Below are 22,258 nucleotides of genomic sequence, written 5' to 3'. Positions count from 1 at the left end.
CTGCAACCTCTGCCTCCAGGGTTCGAGGGATTCTCCTGCCTCAGCCTCCCAAGTAGCTGGGATTACAGGCGCCCGCTGTCACGCCCAGCTAATTTTTTGTATTTTTTTAGTAGAGACGGGGTTTCACCATGTTGGTCAGGCTGGTCTTGAACTCCTGATCTCGGGTGATCTGCCCGCCTCGGCCTCCCAAAGTGCTGGGATTACAGGTGTGAGCCACCGCGCCTGGCCAATACTAAAATTTTTATGGAAATTCAAAGGATCTGGACTATCCAAAATAATTTTATCAAGGAAAAACAAAGTTGAAGAAATTAACCTACCTGATTATAAGACTTATAATAGGCTGGGCATGGTGGCTCATGCATGTAATCCCAGCACTTTGGGAGGCTGAGGTGGGTGGGTCTCCTAAGGTGAGGAGTTCACGACCAGCTTGGCCAACATGGTGAAACCCCGTCTCTACTAAAAATACAAAAATTAGCTGGGCGTGATGATGCACCTCTGTAATCCCAGCTACTCTGGAGGCTGAGGCAGGAGAATTGCTTGAACCCAGGAGGTGGAGGTTGCAGTGAGCCGAGATCATGCCACTGCACTCCAGCCTGGGCTACAGAGTGAGACTCCATCTCAAAATAAATAGGCTCAAAATAAAAGGATGGAGGAAGATCTACCAAGCAAATGGAAAACAAAAAAAGGCAGGGGTTGCAATCCTAGTCTCTGATAAAACAGACTTTAAACCAACAAAGATCAAAAGAGACAAAGAAGGCCATTACATAATGGTAAAGGGATCAATTCAACAAGAAGAGCTAACTATCCTAAATATATATGCACCCAATACAGGAGCACCCAGATTCATAAAGCAAGTCCTGAGTGACCTACAAAGAGACTTAGACTCCCACACATTAATAATGGGAGACTTTAACACCCCACTGTCAACATTAGACAGATCAACGACACAGAAAGTCAACAAGGATACCCAGGAATTGAACTCAGCTCTGCACCAAGCGGACCTAATAGACATCTACAGAACTCTCCATCCCAAATCAACAGAATATACATTTTTTTCAGCACCACACCACACCTATTCCAAAATTGACCACATACTTGGAAGTAAAGCTCTCCTCAATAAATGTAAAAGAACAGAAATTATAACAAACTATCTCTCAGATCACAGTGCAATCAAGCTAGAACTCAGGATTAAGAATCTCACCCAAAACCGCTCAACTACGTGGAAACTGAACAACCTGCTCCTGAATGACTACTAGGTACATAACGAAATGAAGGCAGAAATAAAGATGTTCTTTGGAACCAACGAGAACCAAGACACAACATACCAGAATCTCTGGGATGCATTCAAAGCAGTGTGTAGAGGGAAATTTATAGCACTAAATGCCCACAAGAGAAAGCAGGAAAGATCCAAAATTGACACCCTAACATCACAATTAAAAGAACTAGAAAAGCAAGAGCAAACACATTCAAAAGCTAGCAGAAGGCAAGAAATAACTAAAATCAGAGCAGAACTGAAGGAAATAGAGACACAAAAAACCCTTCAAAAAATAAATGAATCCAGGAGCTGGTTTTTTGAAAGGATCAACAAAATTGATAGACCGCTAGCAAGATTAATAAAGAAAAAAAGAGAGAAGAATCAAATAAAAAATGATAAAGGGGATATCACCACCGATCCCACAGAAATACAAACTACCATCAGAGAATATTACAAACACCTCTACGCAAATAAACTAGAAAATCAAGAAGAAATGGATAAATTCCTCAACACATACACCCTCCCAAGACTAAACCAGGAAGAAGTTGAATCTCTGAATAGACCAATAACAGGAGCTGAAATTGTGGCAATAATCAATAGCTTACCAACCAAAAAAAGTCCAGGACCAGATGGGTTCACAGCCGAATTCTACCAGAGGTACAAGGAGGAGCTGGTACCATTCCTTCTGAAACTATTCCAATCAATAGAAAAAGAGGGAATCCTCCCTAACTCATTTTATGAGGCCAGCATCATCCTGATACCAAAGCCTGGCAGAGACACAACAAAAAAAGAGAATTTTAGACCAGTATCCTTGATGAACATTGATGCAAAAATCCTCAATAAAATACTGGCAAACAGAATCCAGCAGCACATCAAAAAGCTTATCCACCATGATCAAGTGGGCTTCATCCCTGGGATGCAAGGCTGGTTCAATATACGCAAATCAGTAAATGTAATCCAGCATATAAACAGAACCAAAGACAAAAACCACATGATTATCTCAATAGATGCAGAAAAGGCCTTTGACAAAATTCAACAACCCTTCATGCTAAAAACTCTCAATAAATTAGGTATTGATGGGACGTATCTCAAAATAATAAGAGCTATCTATGACAAACCCACAGCCAATATCATACTGAATGGGCAAAAACTGGAAGCATTCCCTTTGAAAACTGGCACAAGACAGGGATGCCCTCTCTCACCACTTCTATTCAACATAATGTTGGAAGTTCTGGCCAGGGCAATTAGGCAGGAGAAGGAAATCAAGGGTATTCAATTAGGAAAAGAGGAAGTCAAATTGTCCCTGTTTGCAGATGACATGATAGTATATCTAGAAAACCCCAGTGTCTCAGCCCAAAATCTCCTTAAGCTGATAAGCAACTTCAGCAAAGTCTCAGGATACAAAATCAATGTACAAAAATCACAAGCATTCTTATACACCAATAACAGACAAACAGAGAGCCAAATCATGAGTGAACTCCCATTCACAATTGCTTCAAAGAGTATAAAATACCTAGGAATCCAACTTACAAGGGATGTGAAGGACCTCTTCAAGGAGAACTACAAACCACTGCTCAAGGAAATAAAAGAGGATACAAACAAATGGAAGAACATTCCATGCTCATGGGTAGGAAGAATCAATATCGTGAAAATGGCCATCCTTCCCAAGGTAATTTACAGATTCAATGCCATCCCCGTCAAGCTACCAATGACTTTCTTCACAGAATTGGAAAAAACTACTTTAAAGTTCATATGGAACCAAAAAAGAGCCCGCATCGCCAAGTCAATCCTAAGCCAAAAGAACAAAGCTGGAGGCATCACACTACCTGACTTCAAACTATACTACAAGGCTACAGTAACCAAAACAGCATGGTACTGGTACCAAAACAGAGATATAGATCAATGGAACAGAACAGAGCCGTCAGAACTAATGCCACATATCTACAACTATCTGATCTTTGACAAACCTGACAAAAACAAGAAATGGGGAAAGGATTCCCTATTTAATAAATGGTGCTGGGAAAATTGGCTAGCCATATGTAGAAAGCTGAAACTGGATCCCTTCCTTACACCTTATACAAAAATCAATTCAAGATGGATTAAAGACTTAAATGTTAGACCTAAAACCATAAAAACCCTAGAAGAAAACCTAGGCATTACCATTCAGGACATAGGCGTGGGCAAAGACTTCATGTCTAAAACACCAAAAGCAATGGCAACAAAAGCCAAAATTGACAAATGGGATCTAATTAAACTCAAGAGCTTCTGCACAGCAAAGGAAACTACCAGCAGAGTGAACAGGCAACCTACAAAATGGGAGAAAATTTTCGCAACCTACTCATCTGACAAAGGGCTAATATCCAGAATCTACAATGAACTCCAACAAATTTACAAGAAAAAAACAAACAACCCCATCAAAAAGTGGGCGAAGGACATGAACAGACACTTCTCAAAAGAAGACATTTATGCAGCCAAAAAACACATGAAAAAATGCTCACCATCACTGGCCATCAGAGAAATGCAAATCAAAACCACAATGAGATACCATCTCACACCAGTTAGAATGGCAATCATTAAAAAGTCAGGAAACAACAGGTGCTGGAGAGGATGTGGAGAAATAGGAACACTTTTACACTGTTGGTGGGACTGTAAACTAGTTCAACCCTTGTGGAAGTCAGTGTGGCGATTCCTCAGGGATCTAGAACTAGAAATTCCATTTGACCCAGCCATCCCATTACTGGGTATATACCCAAAGGACTATAAATCATGCTGCTATAAAGACACATGCACACGTATGTTTATTGCCACATTATTCACAATAGCAAAGACTTGGAACCAACCCAAATGTCCAACAACGATAGACTGGATTAAGAAAATGTGGCACATATACACCATGGAATACTATGCAGCCATAAAAAATGATGAGTTCATGTCTTTTGTAGGGACATGGATGAAACTGGAAATCATCATTCTCAGTAAGCTATCGCAAGAACAAAAAACCAAACACCGCATATTCTCACTCGTAGGTGGGAATTGAACAATGAGAACACATGGACACAGGAAGGGGAACATCACACTTCGGGGACTGTTGTGGGGTGGGGGGAGGGGGGAGGGATAGCATTGGGAGATATACCTAATGCTAGATGATGAGTTAGTGGGTGCAGCGCACCAGCATGGCACATGTATACATATGTAACTTACCTGCATCTTGCGCACATGTACCATAAAACCTAAAGTATAATAATAATAATAAATAAAAATATAAAATTTAAAAAATAAATAAATAAATAAAAATTTAAAAAAAAAAAGACTTATAATGAAGTTACATTAATCAAGACAGTACAATATTGGCATAGGAATGTCTCTATAGATACTGGAACAGAGTTGAATATGAAATGGAACCACATATATGGTCAATTGATTTTTTTTTTGACAGAGCTGAGGTTTCATTCACCTTTTAAAAATATTTTACTCAGTCATAATATACATACAGAAAAGTGCTCATGGTCAGTTAATTTTTGATGAAAATGACATGTTAATTCAATGAGGAAAACATAACCTTTTTAAAAAACGGTGCTGAAATAATTGGATCTCCATATACAAAAAATATAACTTCAACCTGTAAGTCACATTATATGCAGTAATAAACTTGAAATGGTTGTTTAACTGAAATGTAAATGCTAAAACTGTATTGTGCAACTCCTAGAAGAGAACATAGGAGAAAAATCTTAGTGACTTTGAGTTAGGCAAATATTTCTTAACTAGGACACCAAAAACACAAAAAGAAAAGAAATTTAAGACCTAGACTTCATAAAATTAAAAACTTTTGCTTTTTAAAAGACACTATTACAGAAATGAAAAGTAAGACACAAACTGGGAGAAAATATCTGTAAAACATATATCTGATAAAAGACTTGTATCCAGAATATAGAAGGGACTCTAATAATGAGGAAAAAATAGGCAAAAGATTTGAATGGATGTTTCTCCAAAAAGATATAAAAATGGCAAATAAATATGGGGAAAGTTGTTCAACATCATCAGACATTAGGGAAATGGAAATTGAAACCACAGTATCAGGATCATCGTGGCGGACAGAAAGCAGGACTAGATTGCAGCTCTGACTCAGATGGACAGAGCACTGTGTGGAGGCTCACATCATGAACTTTAGCTCCAGACTGACAACAAGAACAAACCAGCAGTCCCGAGAGGACCCACAGTCCCTTTGAAGGAAGCTGACTGCTCCTACAGGACCAGGAGACATTCCAAATACTGAGTGCCCCAATTGCGGAAGTGGGAAAGGGAGATCCTCCTCTCCTGAACACACACCCTCACTGGAGAAACTGCAGGAGAAGTTTCCCACCTTACCTGGTCTGAGTCAATTAAGACAGCCAGCAAAATACAGGCGTGAAGGAAGCAGCAGGAAAGGCCCTGGGAGCTCGCTGGTTCCCTAAGGAGGCCATTCCTGCCAGGCACCACAGGGATCCCTTGGGAGGGTGGCCTAGCCCTGCCCCCACCTAACAGCCTTCCCTCCCCACCCTGGTAGGTAAAGGCAAAAGGCATAAAATCTTGGGAGTTCTAGGGCCCCACCCACTGCTGATTCCTCTCCATACTACCATAGCTGATGCTCTCTGGATAAGTGCCACCTCCCAGCAGGAAGCCAACTAGCACAAAAATAGAGCATTAAATCACAAAAACTGGCCGGGCATGGTGGCTTACACCTGTAATCCCAGCACTATGGGAGGCCGAGGTGGGCGGATCACAAGGTCAGGAGTTCGAGACCAGCCTGGCCAAGATGGTGAAACACCGCCTCTACTAAAAATAGAAAAAATTAGCCAGGCATGGTGGCATGCAGCTGTAGTCCCAGCTACTCGGGGCGCTGAGGCAGAAGAATCGCTTGAACCCGGGAGACAGTGATTGCCGTGAGCCAAGATCGTGCCACTGCACTCCAGCCTGGGCGACAGAGCGAGACTCCATCTCAAAAAACAAACAAAAGTCCCCACAAAAGCTAAGAACCCTCACAGAGTCCATTGCACCCTCCTGGCACCTCCACCAGAACAGGCACTGTTATCCACAGCTGAGAAACCCATAGACAGTTCACATCACAGGACTCTATACAGACAACCCCCAGTACCAGCCCGGAGCCAGGTAGACTCGCTGGGTGGCTAGACCCAGAAGAGAGACAACAATCACTGCAGTTTGGTTCACAGGAAGCCACATCCATAGGAAAAGGGGGAGAGTACTACATCAAGGGAATACCCCGTGAGACAAAAGAATCTGAACAGCAGCCTTTAACCTAGACCTTCCCTCTGACAGATAAAAGGTTAGTTATTAAATTGAGGCACCAGAAAAAAGCAAAGCCCAATGCAAGGAACTCCAAAAAATGATACAAGAAGTGAAGGGAGAAATATTCAAGGAAATAGATAGCTTAAATAAAAAACAATGAAAACTTCAGAAAACATTGGACACACTTATAGAAATGCAAAATGCTTGGGAAAGTCTCAGCTATAGAATTGAACAAGCAGAAGAAAGAAATTCAAAGCTCTAAGACAAGGTTTTTGAATTAACCCAATCCAACAAAGACAAAGAAAAAAGAATAAGAAAATATGAACAAAGCCTCCAAGAAGTCTGGGGTTATGTTAAATGACCAAACCAAAGAATAATTGGTGTTTCTGAGGAAGAAGAGAAATCTGAAAGTTTGGAAAACATATTTGGGGGATTAATCAAGGAAAACTTCCCTGGCCTTGCTAGAGACCTAGACATCCAAATACAAGAAGCACAAAGAACACCTGGGAAGTTCATCACAAAAAGATCATCACCTAGGCCCATTGTCATCAGGTTATCTAAAGTTAAGGCAAAGCAAACAGTCTTAAGAAACTGTGAGACAGAAGCAGCAGGTAACCCATAAAGGAAAACTTCTCAGATTAACGGCAGATTTCTCATCAGAAACCCTACAAGCTAGAAGGGATTGGGGCCCTGTTTTCAGCCTCCTCAAACAGAACAATTATCAGCCAAGAATTTTGTATCCAGTGAAATTAAGCATCATATATGAAGGAAAGATAGTCTTTTTCAGACAAACAAATGCTGAGAGAATTCGCCACTACCAAACCACCACTACAAGAACTGCTAAAAGGAGCTCTAAATCTTGAAACAAATCCTGGAAACACATCAAAACAGAAACTCTTTAAAGCATAAATCACACAGGACCTATAAAACAAAACACAAGTTAAAAAGCAAAAACAACAAAAAACCCAAGGTAGACAGGCAAAAAATAGCACAATGAATGCAAGGGTACCTCACGTCTCAATACTAACATTGAATGTAAATGGCCTAACTGCTCCACTTAAAAGATACAGAACTGCAAAATGGATAAGAACTCACCAAGCAACTATCTGCTGCCTTAGGAGACTCACCTAACACATTAAGGGCTCACATAAACTTAAGGTAAAGGGGTGGAAAAAGGCATTTCATGCAAATGGACACAAAAAGTGAGCAGGGTAGCTATTCTTATATCAGACAAAACAAACTAAAGCAACAGCGGTTAAAAGAGACAAAGAGGGACATTATATAACGGCAAAAGGCCTTGTCCAGCAGGAAAATATCACGATCCTAAACATATATGTACCTAACACTAGAGCTCTCAAATTTATAAAACAATTACTAATAGATCTAGGAAATGAGAGAGACAGCAACATAATAATAATGGGGGACTTTCAGTACTCCACTGACAGCACTAGACAGGTCATCAAGACAAAATCAACAAAGAAATAATGGATTTAAACTATACCTTGGAACAAATGAACTTAACAGATATATACAGAACATTTCATGCAACAACCACAGAATACACATTCTGATCAACAGCACATGAAACTTTCTCCAAGACAGACCATATGAAAAGCCCTAAAACGAGCCTCAATAAATTTAAGAAATTTGAAATTATATCAAGCACTCTCTCAGACCACAGTGGAATAAAACTGGAAATCAACTCCAAAAGGAATCTTCAAAACCACGCAAGTATATGGAAATTAAATAACCTGCTCCTGAATGAGCATCGGGTCAAAAACAAAATCAAGATAGAAATTAAAAAATTCTTCGAACTGAATGACAGTAATGACACAACCTATCAAAACCTCTGTGATACAGCAAAGGCAGTGCTAAGAGGAAAGTTCATACCCCTAAACACCTACATCAAAAAGACTAGAAGAGTGCAAAGTGACATTCTAAGGTCACACCTCAAGGAACTAGGAAACAAGAACAAACCAAACCCAAACCCAGCAGAAGAAAGGAAATAACCAAGATCAGAGCAGAACTAAATGAAATGAAACAAACAAATACAAAAGATAAATGAAACAAAAAGCCGGTTCTTTGAAAAGATAAATATAATTGGTAGATCATTAGCAAGATTAACCAAGAAAAGAGAGAAAATCAAAATAACCTCATTAAGAAATGATACAGGAGACATTACAACTGACACCACTGAAATACAAAAGATCATTCAAGGCTACTATGAACACCTTCACACACATAAACTAGAAAACCTAGAAAGAGGTGGATAAATTCGTGGAAAAATACAACCCTCCTAGCTTAAATCAGGAATAATTAGATACCCCGAACAGACCAATAACAAGCAGCGAGATTGAAATGGTAATTTAAAAATTACCAACAAAAAAAAGTCCAGGACCAGACAGATTTACAGCAGAATTCTACCAGCCATTTAACGAACTGGTACTAATCCTTTTGACACTATTCCACAAGACAGAGAAAGAAGGAACCTTCCCTAACTCATTCTATGAAGCCAGCATCACCCTAATACCAAAACCAGGAAAGCACATAACGAAAAAAGAAAACTACAGACTGATATCCTTGATAAACATAGTTGCTAAAATCCTTTACAAAATACTAGCTAACCAAATCCAACAACATATCAAAAAGATAATCCACCATGATCAAGTGGGTTTCATACCAGGGAAGCAGGGATGGTTTAACATACACAAGTCAATGTGATACACCATATAAACAGAATTAAAAACAAAAATTACATGATCATCTCAATAGATGCAGAAAAAGCATTAGACAAAACCCAGCATCCCTTTATGATTATAACTCGGCATACAAGGGACATACCTCAATGTAACAAAAGCCATCTATAACAAACCCACAGCCAACATAATACTGAAAAGTTGAAAGCATTCCCTCTGAGAACTGGAACAAGACAAGGATGCCCACTCTCACCACTCCTCTTCAACATAGTACTGGAAGTCCTAACCAGAGCAATCAGACAAGAGAAAGAAATAAAGGGCATTCAAATCAGTAAAGAGGAAGTCATACTGTCACTGTTTGCTGATGATATAATTGTTTACCTCAGAAATCCTAAAGACTCCTCCAGAAAGCTCCTAGAACTGATAAAAGAATTCAGCAAAGTTTCTGGATACAAGATTAATGTACAGAAATTAGTAGCTCTTCTATACACCAATGGCAGCCAAGCAGAGAATTAAATCAAGAACTCAACCCCTTTATGGTAGCTGCCAAAAAATAAAATACTTAGAAATATACCTAACCAAGGAGTCGAAAAACCTCTACAAGGAAAACTACAAAACACTGCTGAAAGAAATCATAGATTACACAAATAAATAGAAAAACATTCCATGCTCATGGATGGGTAGAATCAATATTGTGAAAATTGCCAAAAGCAATCTACAAATTCAATGCAATCCTCATTAAAATACCACCATCATTCCTCACAGAATTAGAAAAAACAATTCTAAAATTCATATGGAACCAAAAAAGAGCCCACATAGCCAAAGCAAGACTAAGCAAAAAGAACAGATCTGGAGGCATAACACTACCTGATTTCAAACTGTACTATAGGGCCATAGTCACCAAAACAGCATGGTAGTGGTATAAAAACAGGCATACAGACCAATGGAACAGAATACAGAACTCAGAAATAAATCCAAATACTTAACAGCCAACTGATCTTCAAGAAACCAAACAAAAACATAAAGTGGGGAAAGGACACCCTTTTCAACAAATGGTGCTGGGATAATTGGCTAGCCACAAGTAGGAGAATGAAATTGGATACTCATTTCTCACCTTATACAAAAATCAACTCAAGATGGATAAGGACTTAAATCTAAGACCTGAAACTATAAAAATACTAGAAGATAACCTTGGAAGAACCCTTCTAGATATTGGCTTAGGCAAGGATTTCATGACCAAAAACTCAAAAACAAATGCAATAAAAACAAAGATAAATAGTTGGGACTTAATTAAACTGAAGAGCTTCTACATAATAAAAGGAACAGTCAGCAGAGTAAACAGACAACCCACAGAGTGGGAGAAAATCTTCACAATCTGTACATCTGACAAAGGACTAATATTCAGAATCTACAACAAACTCAAACAAATCAGTAAGGAAAAACAAACAATCCCATCAAAAAGTGGGCAAAGAACATGAATAGACAATTCTCAAAAGAAGATATACAGATGTCCAAAAAACATATGAAAAAATGCTCAACATCACTAATGATCAGGGAAATGCAAATCAAAGCCACAATGCGATACCATCTTACTCCTGCAAGACTGGTCATAATAAAAAAATCAAAAAACAGTAGATGTTGGCATGGATGCGAGTGATCAGGGAGCACTTCCACACTGCTGGTGGGAATGTAAACTAGTACAGCCACTATGGAAAACCGTGTGAAGATTCCTTAAAGAATTAAAAGTAAAACTACCATTTGATCCAGCAATCCCACTACTGGGTATCTCTACCCAGAGGAAAAGAAGTCATTATTCAAAAAAGATACTTGCACATGCATGTTTATAGCAGCACAAATCCCAATTGTAAAATCGTGGAACCAACCCAAATGCTTATCAGTCAACAAGTGGATAAAGACACCGTGGTATATATACGATGGAATACTACTCAGCCATAAAACGGAATGAATTAATGGCATTTGCAGCGACCTGGATGAGATTGGAGACTATTATTCTAAGTGAAGTAACTCGGAATGGAAAACCAAACATCGTATGTTCTCACTGATATGTGGGAGCTAAGCTATGAGGACGCAAAGGCATAAGAATGATACAGTGGACTTTGGGGACTTGGAGGGAAGCGGGGCAAGGGATAAAAGACTACAAACAGGGTGCACTGTATACTGCTCGGGTAATGGGTGCAACAAAATCTCATAAATCACCACTAAAGAACTTACTCATGTAACCAAATACCGCCTGTACCTCAATAACTTATGGAAACTTAAATAAAAATAAAAATGAAACCACAATGGGATGCCACAGCGCACTGATTAAAATGACAAAAATTGCAGAGACCGCAAGTGTTGGTGATAAAGAGGAGCTGTAACTCATATACACTGCTAGTAAAAATACAAAATGGTATAGACACTCTGGAAAATGTTTAGCAACTTATTTTAAAGTGAAACATACACTTACTATATGACCCAGCTTTGCTCATGAGAAGTGGAAACCTAGATCCACACAAAGACTTTGATGCAAATGTTCATAGTGGATTTATTAATAATAGCCCCAAACTGGATGGAACTCAGATGCCCTTCAGCTGATGAATGGATAAACAAATTGTGGTATCTCAATATAATGGAATATTAATCAATAACAAAAAAGGAATGAACTATGTCCTACCATGCTAAGTGAAAGAAACTACACACAAAAGTCTACAAACAGTATTATTATATTATTGTGAAATCCTAGAAAAGGTGAAACTATCGTGACAGAAGTTTGTGTGTATACGCTTTTTATAAAAAGCCAGAGGGAAGCAAAATGCATTGTGATTTTTACCCCATTTATGTATCATAGTAGAGGACCTGTACCTGTCTTAAAGATTTTTAACGTGAACAATCAAAATGAACAATTTTCTTGTAATCACACAGTGAATGAAGTGGATGAGAAAGTTGATTTTTTTGCCATTTTGGGTCAGTGAAATGTGACTATATCATACTAAGACATTTTTTGCTGGTGATCCCAAATGGTCTCTGGAAAACCTTCCAGAAAAATAGTTCTGAAAATGATGTCCTTAGTAGTTGCATCATTGGAATAAATTTATAGCCTCCTTGAGTTAGTATTTGAAGTATACAAATGTTTTGAGATTTCCTTTTTTAAAAAGATAGTTTAGTTTTGCTCATGTCTTTTAAATCGCTCTTTTTTCTAGACCATCACTTTGGACATTCATTGGTAACAGCCAATAATATCTGATTTTCAGATAAAGAATCCAGGGAACCAGTCTAATGGCTTCAAAGCCTTCCTGAGTATTTGCCAGGACCAACAGCCCAGCAGCCCCACAGGCGGAGTCCCAAAAAGAAAAAGAAATAATTTTCTCATAATCAATACTGTCTGAAATGGACATGGGCTATCTTGAGGAAAAAGTGAATTACCCTGGTTTAAGTGGCAACTGCAGACCCCATTGGCAGGCACATACGAGAGAAGTTTTAAGCATCAGATGGGGTATTGGACTAATGCACGCATTCTGTGGACATGTAGCTGGAGCCAGGCTTCCCAAATGGGCTATAGCTGGAGCTATCCTGACCCTATCATGGAAAACTTCATCTAGTTTTGGATCTTGTGGGTATTAAGAAGATATACTTTCTGTGACACACCCTTGGAATCCAGATTTCAAGGATGGCAGTTCCTTAGCCTGTTGTTAAAGATGTATAGTGCCTCCATACAGTTCTGAAAGATACCATTCTGTATGGGTTGAAAACAGTCCCAGAGATCATTTGCAATCAAGCAAATGTGCATATTTCTGTTTGGTTCAATGCCTCCCAGTCCATTTTCCCAACTCATTCTGTTTTCTGGAAAATAATTGATGAATTTAATTTGCCCTCATTATTGGTTTAAGTGAAAATGTTGTTAGATCTCAAAAGTTTAGAAACATATCTCAGGGTAAATGCTAAAAGACATGATTCTTTATCAGAAGCACCTTGTGGCTTAAAAATATATATCCAGGACTTAGAAGAGCTAACATCGTCTTCCAAATAGCCTGGCAGAAGAGTTTCAGAAAGCAGCCCCAGAAGGTGGAGTCTGGCAGAGTCTGGACTACTCTGTTCAAGACACACTCTTTAAAGAAGATGATATATTTTATAGTTAAGCAGGGAAGGTGAAACATTTTTTGGACTGGGGCATGTCTGTGCCTCCCTCCTTTCAAGTTGAGAGAGCATGAACACAGGTTCTATTCACTAAATTAATCCCTCTTGTAGTCCTTCCACTTACTAGTTCAGCAGATATTTAGTGAGCACCAGTGTACATAGTGCTATGGGAGGTGCAGTGAGGAGCACGAATACAAGGAAGATACCAACCTGGGTCTGAGAGAACTCAAAATCCCAATTTGGACAGGCAAGATGGAAAAGTAAGCAGCCACAAGGCAGTGTCTGAGGCATGCCAGTTGAATGGATTGGAAAGTTGGGGCAGTGGAGGTTGAAGGAAAGAGAGCATATTTCATTTGAGCTATTTAGAGGAAGAGTGGTTTCTGTGAGCCATACATTCCAAAGGAAGGAACGAGAGTGTTCTCTTTGGCAGAAATGTCAAGGAGAATGAGAGGCAATTACATTTGGTGATGAGGACATTGCTGCTGACCTTGAAGAGTAGGAATTTCAGGCGAGGATGGTATTGGAAGCCAGATTGTAGTAAGTTGCCAGGACAGGTGCATTGGAGGAAATGGAGTGGTGGTCATTCACTGGGACGTTTGATAGGGAATGGCAGGAAGTACAACAGAGTCAATGAGAACTTTTTTGCCTCATAAGAAGTAAATTGTTATTTTGAAGGTAGAGGCAAATGATTATTGAAGGGGAGCGGTTAAACTTTTCTAAAAAAAAATTCATTAAATTGTAGAATCCCAGAAAGTATGTTAATAAAGGAAAAAAACAAAAGATAATTGTTAGCATTTTTGGTAAAGAAATGAACTGACATGAAATATATTTTTTGCATTTAAAATAAAAGCATTACATTAAGAAACTAAAATACTACTATTGATTAGTAATTCAAGTGAGAAGTTGAGGAGTAAAAGTAATTTCATGTTTAGATTCTTGTTATTTAAAGAACATGGCTGGGCGTGGTGGCTCACACCTGTAAATCTCGGCACTTTGGAAGGCTGAGGCAGGTGGATCACCTGAGGTCAGGAGGTCAAGACCAGCCTGGCCAACATGGGGAAACACTGTCTCTACTAAAAATACAAAAATTAGCTGGGCGTAATGGCAGGTGCCTGTAATTGCAGCTACTCGGGAGACTGAGGCAGGAGAATCGCTTGAGCCCAGGAGGCGGAGGTTGCAGTGAGCTGAGAGTGCACCACGGCACTCCAGCCTGGGAGACAAGAGCAAGACTCTGTCTCAAAAAAAAAGAAAGAAAGAACATTAATGTCTTTGATCTTCTGACAGTAATTGAATGGCATTGTTCCTTACCTTCTCAGTGAAACACCAGAGAATGCAAACTGCATATAAGAGCTTTTCTGGAGTTTACCTCTGTCTCATGTATTTATCAGGGCTTGTTGTGCAGACCACTGTTTTACGTCATTGATTATGTGAGTAAGACGGAAGAAAGGAGAGTCAAGTTACACCCTTGGAAGATGAAACTTATAATTTCCATGAAGCTTACTTTATGACAGTACAGAAATTTTCAGGGTACCCTGTCATTCAGGAGTGAGTGAAAGTTTATCACACTTAATGACACCATTATGTAAGTTTTCAAGGGTAGAGCCAAAACACTGAGAAAATAGTTGCATGTGTTGTGTGATTACTAAACCTTCTGAATGTGTATTTGGTTACACTACCTCTTTGCTCTTTGAGATCAACATGAATGCCGCCTGCTCCATCAAAATGAAATGTGCCATTTAGAGGAATTGTTTCAACTGTGGGTCTCACAGGCATTGCCCTTGTCCTCCTCAGACACAGGTGTGTTTGCAGTGGTGAACAGCCATTCCTTGTCCTTGCTGGGGAAGCTGACCATCAGTGCTGCCTTTAACATTGTTTATATCTACACCTCTGAGCTTTACCCTACAGTCATCAGGTATGTGTCTCACACAGCCTCATTCTTCACACATTCTACACTGTCATCCATTCTTGCACCAACAGAGGTGTGGTACTCATTTCATCTGCTTCTGGAGTTAGTGTGTGACAGCAGTAATTCAGCAAGCAGTTTAGGCTGAGCGCTTGCCTTTGCAGACTGCTCTCTGCCTGCTCTGCTGGAAAATGTCACTTTATGGTGGACTCAATTCCTTAGTGTAAGTTGTAAGAGAAGTACTCTATGCTAGGCATATTCTGTCACCCAAACAGTGCACAGATGCTATTATTATTTTGGTGAATTTTATTTATTCAGTCACCCATCCTGTATCACACATCACAGACAAGGGGTCAAGCTCCCTATTCTCACAGAGCCTACATTTTAACACAAAATACACATATTTTTAAAAGATAATTTCATATAGTAATAAGTGAATATCAGAGTTAAACAGCAATTGTTAAAGCTGGGTTCTTAATGAATAGGATGTGTTTATTGAAAAGAATAAATATCCAGCCTAAATTTCCCTTCATAAAATAAGTCTGAAAGCAGGAAACATACCCAAATTTGAAGGATGGGGATACAGCTGAGGCTTTGCAGAACTACTTCTGTGGCCTGGGCAGGTATTCCCTCAGCCAGCTCTTTCTCAGTCTTTTAGAGGATCATTCCAAACAATCCTTCTCCTTCCCTTATCCATGCAAGAAGCCTCATGGTTCTTTCTGCCTGTTAATTTAAAGTTATTTTTCCTAGTAAGAGAGCAGAGCGTCTGCAGTTGGCTAGTAATTTACTAGTTGGTCCTATAACCTACTTTACCTGGCTACTGGCTATAAAACTAGGATGATGATTTTGTCCACTCTGAGACAATTTTGAGAGCAAATGTGGGTATGAACTTTTCAACTGGGATTACAGAATGCTGTATCCCTCTACCCAAAACCATTAATTATCATTCTCCCTCCCTCCCTCCCTCTCTCCTTCCTACGTTTTTTATGCCTGCACTCCCCACAAAGGTGTTCTTGCTTTCCTGACAGTACACGCTTAGTCAATTTCTATTTATATGCTTGACCTGTTAACTGTTAATTAGTTGAGTTTAAATAAATGAGCAGCCTTTTCAGATCATAAAACCCTGGCTCTCTGTAGGAGATCTAAGGCATAAAAATCCATGAGAACTTTTAACTTAAAAATATTCAAATGCTCATTTCTGTATCATCCTTTGTGGATCCACTGTCCAATATGGTAGTTATTAGCTTCATGTAGCTATTTAAGTGTAAATTAATTAAAATTAAATAAATGAAACACTCAGTTCTTCATCCTTCCTGGCCGCATTTCAAGCACTCAGTAGTGCGTGTGTCTAGTGGCTTTCACATTGGACTGGGTAATTACAGAACATTCCTAGCATCTCAGGAATGTCTAGTAGGCAGCTCTAGAACCCACTGTTCTCTAGGATCCTGTGCTTCCACTTCAGGACATGTTATTCAAGGCCCACTGCTGCCCCCCAAGGGTCTCTTAATTCCTCCGCTAGAACTTACTGATGTATTTTTACTTATGCTTTTCAGGAATGTTGGGCTTGGAACTTGTTCCATGTTCTCCCGAGTTGGTGGGATTATTGCTCCCTTCATCCCCTCACTGGTTGGTTTGTACCTTCTAGTTTTGTTTCTCTTGATTCTCTGCTTTGGAAATGCTTATGCTTTTGAGTAGAAAGAGGTGATGAACAGATGTCATTTAAGATCAGCTGACACAAATGTGAACCTTGTCCCTTTTAGATAGTACTCCGTGAGGGGAGATGGACTCTTATCGAGGATTCATTTGCCTCCAATGGGTCTGATTTTTTGTTCATCTGGATTTGTTGGAGGGTCTGCTAATGCCAGTGTGCCCCATTCCTGTCCCCATGAAAAAGTCAACTAATAAGTATGTATGACACTTCTGCTGTGTGCTGGGCTCTATGCCAAGCACTTTCTACATATCATCACATGCAGTCCTCATAGTAACCATAAAAGGAAGGCATTGTTGTTACCCCTGTATTAAATATGAGACATGCTACAGAAAGAGGTTAAATACCTTCCCCCAAGAACACACCTCTTGGAAAATAACATTAGAGGAGAAATATGTCTCTCACTGTGTCTGTTAATATTTTTTTTTTAATTTCCAACTTTTATAGTCAAAGAAAGGGAACCAGATTAAATGACAGCCCTAAAATCCTTCATCTTAAAATGCTCAGATTCTGTGAAAGAACCCAGGGGACCCCTATGCAAGTCTCTCCTTGGTTTGATTTGTGACTTTCCCCAGCCAAGACTTTTTGAAAGCAACTAGATTTGATGTGGGACTTGTGGACCTGTTCTGTAGACAACTGTTCATTACTTAGGCAGGTCTCTGAAATGCCACTGTAACCTTTTCATTTTCTGAGATGCAGTACATTTCCCTTCTCAGAGTATCTCTCTCCATGTCTCATGATTAATTTTAGGTCACAAGACCCTTTTCATGAAGGAGTCATGTAGGTCTGTGTTTTGTTCTGCAAAATATAGGTACTGTTAAAGATATCTGACTTTGGATAGCTATCCTGGAACATTATAATACCCAGCACTGTGTCTCTGTTGCTTCCTACAAGGTTAGAAGAAGGGAAAGTGTGTGTTCCCCTTGTTTCAACAACAGACCTACAGTGCTGGACGTATGTTTGCATGTAGATGGCTAGAGATGAGAGATTCTCCTCCTCCCTCTTCCTCCTCATCCCTGTCTTCTGCTCGGTTCTCTCCATCTCTCCATTCTCCTCTCTCTTCTCCCTTTTCCACCTCCTTCTCCATCATCTCTTCACTTTGAAAAATCAGGAAAAAATTGCCTGAGGGGAAATCCTAATTAGTAGTGGACCTACCCACGAAATTTGGAAGCCTAAACCAGAAGATCATAAAGCTTAGCAGGAATTCTAGAATGTTGATCAGCTCAGAAAAGCCCCAGAGAAGCACCCTGGAATCAACTGTTTTTCATGTTTTCTTTGAACCTCTTTGTGATGAAATGTTTCCATTTTCCTGAGAATATGTTTTGGATCTCTGAAACAATTGCTTGTGTCACCAGCCCTTAACCATGTTCAATTTAGAAGTTTATAAGCCATACGTATGTCGTAGGGTTGGTTTTTTAAAAGAGTTTTTACACCTTTAATCCCTGGAACTCTCAGTTACGGTATTAAGGTATATGGGATAGTTTGGCCAATTCCAGGATTAAGAACTTTAAAGTTCATCATCAGCAAGTATTTTGGGATGCCTCTGTGCAAAGTGTGCTCACCTGAAATGGAAGCTGAATTACCAGATGTCCTGTCAACTCTGGCCATATAGGCCTGCCTGCTCAGAGGCCGCCTGGCCTCTTCTCCTACAGTACCCACCCCGGACATGAAATTGCTGCTTCTGATCTACAGACTAGTGCTGTCCTTTTATTTACTCACTCCCATCTCTACATGCCTGAGGAATCATTCTCTGATTTCCCAGGATAATTCTTTATGTGGAAAGAAGTGGCTTATAGTGTAGTCTAGTGCGAGGTCATGAACTGGGTGGTAAACATGACAGTTTTTCAGTCATGAGACTGCTTGTGTTACATGCTAAGGAAACTAATCCTCTGGTTTATTTTCATTCCACTCCCCGCCTCTGCAGAAATATGTGCAATGGTCTTTACCATTCATTGTCTTCGGAGCCACCGGCCTGACCTCCGGCCTCCTGAGTTTGTTATTGCCAGAGACCCTTAACAGTCCGCTTCTAGAAACATTCTCCGACCTTCAGGTGTATTCGTATCGCAGGCTGGGAGAAGAAGCATTATCTTTACAGGCCTTGGACCCTCCACAGGTGTGATATTTTTCTTAACTATTATACCACTTGGATAGTGGCAGTTACTGAAACAAAGAAGGTTTGCGTTAAATTAAACAGAACTGAGTAAAACTGCTGGAAAACAAAAGTGGGATCTAACAGCAGCTGATTTTCAGAGAAATAAGGATGATCGATGATTCATTAGCTTTCCTAGAATATTTTAGGGGCTATTTCTTGGGGGAATGGATGTCATATAAATACATTTGTCAGTTGAATAGCTAGATGGCAGTTTCCATTTCAGAAATGTCATGACATCATTTCACTGCCCTTTTCTTCTTTCCTGTGTCAGTGTGTGGACAAGGAGAGCTCTTTAGGGAGCGAGAGTGAGGAAGAGGAAGAATTTTACGATGCAGATGAAGAGACTCAGATGATCAAGTGAAGAGCCCCAGATTCCCCCTAAGAAGCAAAGGATCGTCTTTTATACCTCTGGCTAAGGCAGGTTCTTCCATGACTCTTAAGAGAGTTATAAAAATAGAGGCTTGGCTTGAACGTACATAGATGGTACCCGGCATGGACTGATGTTTTTAGGCACAGAGGTTGGAGAAGAGATTTCATGAGAGACAACATCACTGCATTGAGAGAATAGTTGTTAATTTGTTTAGGATTTAAGTTCTGCTCAGAATCATAACATCTGGCAGAACAGCCCAAACCCACATTCCAAAGTGGTGGGCTCATTTGTTTCTAGAGATTTCATCATGTCGCTTTTCCTTCATCATGATCTAAATAAAGGCAGATATGTAAAATTTCTCACTATTTTGGTGGGGTAAGATAAGCTATTATTAAGATTTAATCTTTATACCATGTTGGACATTTGCCCATATCAGTTGCTCCTCAGGAATCTTCTGGTACAGGTTAACATCAGCATTTTAATTTTGTGTCCAGGGAAAAGCACCCAGAGGTCATCTGTGTGTCCCGAGACCCTCCAGCTTTTTCTCAGCTGATGAAATATGAGTTCTTATCTTGGTTCCCAGCCTGCTGGTTGACTTGGGCTCCTGGTGCCTTGAGTCCCACAGATGATTCATTAGGAAAAGCCAGATGTACCAAAGCGGTTTACTCAGAGTCAGTGGTGTAGCTCTGGCTGCCTGTCAGCTCCCTTGGATACTATATTGTGTGATTTCTTCCTTTCCCACTAATATGCACGTCCAGAAAAATTTCCATCTGAGATTCTAGTACTTCAAAATCATGCATAGTAAATGAGAAAGCTTTAAGTAGAGGGCAGTTAAACAGTGACATGTTGAGCACCTGGAGGAAAAAAAGGTGCAGTTTTTAATAAGAGAGAAAATGAAATTATCTTTGATAAATGTTTATTTGTTTTGCTTTCAGCATTGTTCCATGAGGGATTTGGACAATATTTAAGAACTTCTTGTCCTAGATCAGCCCCAACCTGTTTAATCAGAATGGAAAGTTAAGTAATTTCATGGGAAACGTTGGTTTTTCATTAAGTGCTACCAACTTTCAAGTGAATCTTATATTTGATTTCCTAAAATCATGACTTGAAAACATGTTTTCTCATGAAACTTGAATACTATCTCAAATAGGAATATAAACCTGGAGTCAACAAGCTTAGGCAGCATTGATTTAGGTCACTTTCCCAGTGAGGAAAATTTCTGTGTTTTCAGAATTTCCATTTCTACTAACCTCTTGGAGAAAAAGAAATCGAATTAGAGGTAAATAGAAGACGTTACTGTGGCTGCTTCTGGAAGTGCTGGAAGCATCACCCCAATTGGCTCCAAATACTGTCATGTTTTCTTGCACACTGACTTCTGGTTTCCACTGTATCAGTATGTACCTTTGTAATTGTTATTTTTATGTCTTTTATGCCCTTGATTATTAATTGGGCTCTTCATAAACAGAGGCCATCTCTACTACTGTTTATTTTTCCCTGCTGTGCCCAGAACATTGGCCTAGGCACAGTAAGGACCTAGTAAATATTACTGTTTCTAGCCATCAGGGAGATTGTGGAACTCCTCGCAGTATAATTTTTACAAACTCCAAGCAAATCTGACCCAAACTCCCAAATTGTCAAATCCTGCTTAACTTCTCTGGAAAATAGACCCCTTCTCAACATCAGAATAGGAAGAGAGGAAGAACTTACAAAGACACTTAAAAGTTATTCTTAAATGGTTGGGCATTTAAAATAGTGAACTAACATGTATATAATTTTTGATTAGTTGGAGCTTTCTTTGTATTATAAGAATAATATATCTCATTACAGAAAATTTGGAAACTATAAATTTAGAAACGTATCACCCATATGTCCAACATCGAGAGAAAACCAGTGTTATGACTTTGTTCCATTTGAAGACCAATTGGGAGTCCATCTCTCTATTGGCACTGGGTTCGATTGCCTCTGGCTAATAGAGTTCAATTAGTTCTATCCCTGGGTTTCCTTTCTTAGCTATGGGGTGGAAGATAGGAGGGAGAGATCTACAATTTGAATACATTTACTTAATAAGGCTAGGCTGGCCATCAGTTGCTTATTTCAGATGTGTCACTAAATTTTCTTTCTAGATGGTCCTTGAGCAAAACTTAATAATTACTGTTTTTTATTTCCACTGCCTTTATAAAATCAAAATTTCCTCCTTTTGATAAAAACTGTTGAATACTATTGATGTAGAGAATGTGTATATGTGTATATTTGCATTGATTAAATTATTGGAAAACTTTTCATTGACAGGTAATGTATTTTGGTTGTGCAGATGGTTTGTAAAAAGTGTCCTGTTTTTTTAATTCTATTCAAAATTAAAAATTTTTTCTCCTAAAATAAAGCAAGAAAAATAAATGTAAGATGTATAAGAAACCCCAGAGTTTCCAGGGTGAAAGTTCTCATTAGCAGCTTGTCCAAAATATTTACACCACACAAATATTTTGAAAGAAACCATGTTGACATTTTCTGATTTTGTGAGTTACAACCACAGCCCAGTAAAACCAATACTTGTTATTTGGCTACTTTCAAGCAATGCAGATATTCTTTAATATTTAAAAATGAGCAAATAAACAAAATGAGGCAAATAAATGAAGAAAATGAGTTTCTGAGACACTGCTTAGGTGACCATAAATCGGACAGATATTTTTATGGTGGGCAAATTGATGAAGATACTTTTAGTAGGTGATTTATATTCATAACAAATACATATTGAAG

General features: G+C 39.2%; 1 protein-coding gene across 3 annotated transcripts in view; it reads left to right on the top strand.

Annotated features, from left to right (window-relative positions):
* Positions 1-21,916, top strand: part of SLC22A15 (solute carrier family 22 member 15) — a 90,213-nt gene extending 68,297 nt beyond the window's left edge. For 2 of the 3 annotated variants that reach the window (XM_002810376.5, XM_009245846.4), the window contains 4 exons: positions 15,163-15,283; positions 16,828-16,900; positions 18,907-19,095; positions 19,406-21,916. In XM_002810376.5, coding sequence (XP_002810422.1) covers positions 15,163-15,283; positions 16,828-16,900; positions 18,907-19,095; positions 19,406-19,495 — 473 coding nt within the window. In that variant the 3' untranslated portion in view covers positions 19,496-21,916. Of the gene's footprint in view, positions 1-15,162; positions 15,284-16,827; positions 16,905-18,906; positions 19,096-19,405 lie in introns of those variants that run through there. The other variant, XM_054529095.2, reaches the window with a different exon arrangement.
* Positions 21,917-22,258: the final 342 nt, after the last annotated feature.

This window comes from Pongo abelii, chromosome 1 (genome assembly GCF_028885655.2).
Source record: "Pongo abelii isolate AG06213 chromosome 1, NHGRI_mPonAbe1-v2.0_pri, whole genome shotgun sequence".
In the NCBI taxonomy this organism is placed as follows: Eukaryota; Metazoa; Chordata; class Mammalia; order Primates; family Hominidae; genus Pongo; species Pongo abelii.
This window is presented reverse-complemented; position numbering and strand designations above follow the sequence as displayed.